At 33.6% G+C, this 4,987-nt stretch overlaps 1 protein-coding gene across 1 annotated transcript; it reads right to left on the minus strand.

The window, feature by feature from the left end:
- Nucleotides 1–2,099: 2,099 nt before the first annotated feature.
- On the minus strand, nt 2,100–4,512 carry LOC105570984 (cytochrome P450 4C1-like). Its single transcript, XM_012028444.1, has 3 exons — nt 4,307–4,512; nt 3,748–3,927; nt 2,100–3,662 (listed from the first exon to the last, which is right to left on the minus strand). The coding sequence occupies exons 1-3, from the start codon at nt 4,416–4,418 to the stop codon at nt 3,505–3,507; spliced, it is 450 nt and encodes a 149-aa protein (XP_011883834.1). The 5' UTR covers nt 4,419–4,512; the 3' UTR covers nt 2,100–3,504.
- Between the last annotated feature and the right edge of the window lie 475 nt (nt 4,513–4,987).

Below are 4,987 nucleotides of genomic sequence, written 5' to 3' on the forward strand. Positions count from 1 at the left end.
ATTTAAAAAGTTATTTAGAGTTACCTTATAAGGATACATACAGACATACATACATACACACATACATACATACATACAGACATTTTTTCTGAATGTGATTTTTGAACGTTTTAGAACATTCTAAACATGTTTTCAAAGAAAACTGGAAAAAAAATTTTTTCACGAAAACAAAGCTTCCTCTATGAGGAAATAATTTTAACTTAACTTAGTTACATTATAGACTGTTAACTTTTAACTTAATTTAGTTACATTTCATCGGTAACTTTTAACTTTGAATTTACCTTTTTTAAAGTTTGTCATGCCATAACCAAAGGTGTCACGAGCATAGACTTGTGTGGGGTCTACAATGAGAGTCGCAGAGTCACAGTCGTAAGAATAATCGACTGTAATTGATCAATTCAGTCAGACACATAAGAATTAACCAATCATAGTCGATTATTCTTACGACTATAACTTTACGATTTATATGTAGGCGAGGCTTTATAAATCTGTATAAGTCTAAGGTCGCGAGACACCGCACGCCTGTCTACATTGGCAGTTCCTGTGTTCCAAAAATCACTGCCTACATTTAAAATGTACGATATACGTTACGTGCACTATTGATCTTCAACAGTAAATTTTGGAATACAGTCATTATATGGGATTTTGATTCTCACTGACAAACTCACGTTAATTTGTTCGCCTCAGTAATGCAAACTTTGAATCTCTAGGTCTGTTTGCCCCAACAACATATCGTCATTTTATTTACAATTTAAGTGAGAGTATTGGTCGTTGGGACAAGCAGGAACATGTTGGGGCATGCGACGCGAACAGACCTGTTAGGCAACGCGTGGAGGGGATAGGGTGGAGGGTACCGGTCGGCGTTATCTTCTTCTACAATAAAGCCTATCACACAATGCGAGGCAACAGGCAACAGGAATAGGGAATAGAATTTTTGACGCGTTGGATTGGTTGAAGGAAAATTTCTGACGAATCCAACGCGTCAAAAATTCTATTCCCTATTCCTGTTGCCTGTTGCCTCGCATTGTGTGATAGGCTTAACTTCTACTGACTGACGAGTGCCGAGCACTATCTCCGCTCTATCCCATCCACGTGCTCAGTAGCCTGGCAGAAAAGTTCCGAAGTTTGCAATGTTTGCATCGCTAAAACGGGCCATATTTCGTGTATTCCAAACTGTGAGATTTTGTGCAAAACCACAATGAGTGTGATGGTTTCTATTTCAGTTATTTATAAGACCGTAAAACCCTAAAATCGTGAAATAAAACAAATTTAACTTTTAACTTTTTAACTTTTTTATTATTAACTTAACTTTTAATTCAATTAATTTCATTATGGGTTAACTGTATCTTAACTAAGTAAAATTTTCAAGACTGTTACCTTAAACTTAACTTACAATAGTTAAAAAACAAAAGTAACTTACCCAACCCTGCTTAAAAGTGAATAATGAAGAGTGTGATAAAAAGTCACATAGATTAAGGGGTAACACCACCCTTGAGGCCCTAAAACTATATCTAATTTTTTTGGGGCAAATGAATAACTTGATTAAAAAACACATAAACCACATTATTGTGCACATACTTTACTATAAAAAAAATATTTTTAGTAGTTATAATTATTAAAAATGGCGGCGTACTGGCTTATTCATTTGCCCCCCAAAAATTCCCAAACTTAGATATAGTTTTAGGGCCTCAAGGGTGGTGTTACCCCTTAATATTTGTAGTCCAACAAATACCAATATAAAAGTAAAATTTTAGCTGTCTTCCGGTCTCTCGGGAAAATGCACGAGTCTCCAATTAGTTAAAATCCGAAGATAAAAATTAAATCCAAAACGGCAAATTGATGAAATGTAGTAGATTAGAAATGAAAATTGGTAGTAAACGAAAAGATAACGTTCATGAAACTCACCAGAAAGAGGAAAAGACAAGTTGACACAGACAGTCCGCAACGTTATGATAAAGTACATATGTATGAAAGTGATAAAAACGATAAAATATTATTGAGTGTTGTGTGAGTGATAAACAAAAAGAGAGTGGGACCATGAGGCGGCTATTTAGAAGATAAGGAGTGTCAAAGGATAGGCATGAAAGTAAACAAGATAAGAGACATGAAATTTAATCATTATCGAAATGATTAAAAGTTTTATTGTACATATTGTTTAAGAGATCTGTGCAACATACGGAATTCAGTAAAAAAGGAGTAGCTCTTTTACTCTATCGTTATCACAAAGCTAGTGACGCAAGCGTTCTTATGGACCAAAGAGTAATCTAATAAACAGGTTTCAGCAATAATCTATAAAGTGCAACTAAATGCTTTCAAGATATCGAAGTGTTTCATATTATGAGCAGAGTTCCATATTTTACCACCCTTTCTTCTATTGACTATATTAAGAAAATAATCAATAGTTCAACTCGGAACTTTATAACGCACGAACGTGCTCATTTAAGTTAAAATTATTTTCCTGACGATTTTCTGCGTTGACAATGACTTGTGAGTCTGTTATAATTTATGCTCTGCGAACATTTATGAACTACTCCGCTTACTTAATAAAGACCTGATACTTGGGTCGAAACGTCGTACCAGTTGTAACACTTAATTATATTGCCAGGTGAATTAATAAGAATTTTATTTCAATTTTATTTATCACTGGCGACTTTAAGTATACTCCTCTACTGGGTAATAATAATTTTCTTATATTATACATATAAACAACATTTATTATATGTAGTGTAAATAATGAAGAGTGTGATAAAAAGTCACATAGATTAATATTTACAGTCCAAAAAATACCAATATAAAAGTGAAATTTTAACTGTCTTCCGGTCTCTCGGGAAAAAGCACGAGTCTCCAATTAGTTAAAATCCGAAGATAAAAATTAAATCCAAAACGGCAAACTGATAAAATGTAGTCGATTAGAAATGAAAATTGGTAGCAAACGAAAAAATAACGTTCATGAAACTCACCAGAAAGAGGAAAAGACAAATTAGTACAGACAGTCCGCAACGGAATGATAAAGTATATATGAAAGTGATAAAAACGATAAAACATTGTAGAGTAAAGAATTTGGTGTTGCAATATAATAATGTGACAAATAATTTTCGAACCTAGACGAAATTTGTAATACAAACACTCACACTTTTTACAGCACACCGATTTCCAAACTACTTTCCTCTTTTTTTTCGTAGAAAATTGACTCGCTGACATTTCCTGGATTGTTATGATTTAACTTAACACGTGCAAAAGGACTCGTCTCGTACAGTTCAGACAGTTCTTGACAATTATTTACGTAAACAATCAACCAACATTTAGGTCCGAATTTAAATATTCTACATATAACTTATTTACATTTTTATATTGTGTCCGTACAACAATAACGTAATAACGTATTTAACACGCGTACAAAGTGTCACTATAACGACACTAGTGGCAATCACTTTGAAACCAAATAGACTTTTCTTTTTCTCTAGTAACATATCAATATTAGCTTCGAAGACTTGCATTTGTTTCTCAGATACGGACGAATCGTACATGAAATGGGTCAGCAGGCCGAAGGGTCAGATCAATCTGTATCCGAAGATTTTTCAAATAATCAACGGGCTCCAAATAGAAGTTGTGCACCAGAGGAGCTATCATTGCCTTCATTTCCAACATAGCAAATCGTTGGCCTATAATTTGAGGCAGGTATCGTAAACTCTTTATATAACAAAGTATTATATTATATATTAGGATATAAATAAAAATATGCCTTACCGATGCAGTTACGTGGTCCAGCACTGAACGGTATATATGAATAAGGATGACGATTTCGGATGTTTTCAGGCAAAAATCTATCAGGATCGAATATGTCTGGATTTGGCCAAAAATTGGGATCTCTGTGGACTCCGTAAATATTAAGATGCAAGAATGTCCCAGCACGTACCATATATGATTCTAAAAAACATATTATATATTAAAATTTTTAAAAAATCGTAAAACTGAATATGCTTCTAATAAAACAGAAGGATTGGATGTCTATAATATTCTGCATAATAAAAAATACAATATAGTTATTATTTAAACTTTATGACGCATTAGTTGCTTAATATTATTTTCTATAAATATAGTATGTGGCATTATATAAAATTTTTGTACTTTATATCTAAATTACATAGATAATCTTATTACAAAATATAGGTATTTTAGAATCATTGAAATAGAATTGTATTTTGCTTGCTTATACTTATGCTCATACATTTTATAACATTTGGGTGTTATAATAAATACTTTCTAATATTTAATGAAATTTTATATACATTCGTTAAATACATACGTAATTTTACATCTTCTGCAGGAATTCGTGATATTAGATATACGCTGGGATATAAGCGCAATGCTTCCTTTATACATCTGTCTAAATATGATAAATCTTGCAGTAAATTCATAGTAAATTTCTCCCCATGTTTTTGCAAAGCAGTGTCAACTTCGTTCCTGACACGATCCTATATCATCAGTGTTAATTAAAAGGCTATATTTTTGTTGTACAATTTTTATACAAGATGTCTGATACAAGAGTACCCCTACGAAAAGTGGTGGTAGATTAGGTCAGACTAAGAAGAAAAATCATGTACCACTTTACAATATTCGCAATAGTTATCGAATAATTTATTGAAACGTCTGAATGAATAAGCGTGTAGAGAGCGGTAGGCCGAGCTTAAAAGGCATGTCAGATAGCTTTGCATACCGGATCTCCTAGTAACGGTGAGCGAGAGGTGGAGCGACGTAACTTGGCGCCGGAAAACAGTGATGGTAGATGGGCCGGGTTTTTGGCGCATGCGCAGCTAAAGCAGCCGTAAAGCAGTAAGGGTATACTATGGTATGATTATCACAAAAGGCGCGAAAGTCTCGATGAGAAGGCTAGGCTAGGTTAGAGTAAAGGTAAATATACCTTTGTGTATGTGCGTCATTATATTTATACAGGGTGCTACGCAATATATTGACTTCCGGTCATGGG

Source organism: Vollenhovia emeryi, unplaced genomic scaffold (assembly GCF_000949405.1).
Source record: "Vollenhovia emeryi isolate VEMERY1.0 unplaced genomic scaffold, V.emery_V1.0 DF941436.1, whole genome shotgun sequence".
NCBI classification, from domain to species: domain Eukaryota; kingdom Metazoa; phylum Arthropoda; class Insecta; order Hymenoptera; family Formicidae; genus Vollenhovia; species Vollenhovia emeryi.

Bases quoted from the DNA above. Each gene is read 5' to 3' on its own strand.
- LOC105570984 (XM_012028444.1), bottom strand. From the start codon at position 4,418: ATGAATTTACTGCAAGATTTATCATATTTAGACAGATGTATAAAGGAA. The intron at 3,928-4,306 runs GTATGTATTTAA...TATGTTTTTTAG, and splicing joins TGCAGAAGATGTAAAATTAC to AATCATATATGGTACGTGCT. The intron at 3,663-3,747 runs GTAAGGCATATT...CTCAAATTATAG, and splicing joins TGGACCACGTAACTGCATCG to GCCAACGATTTGCTATGTTG.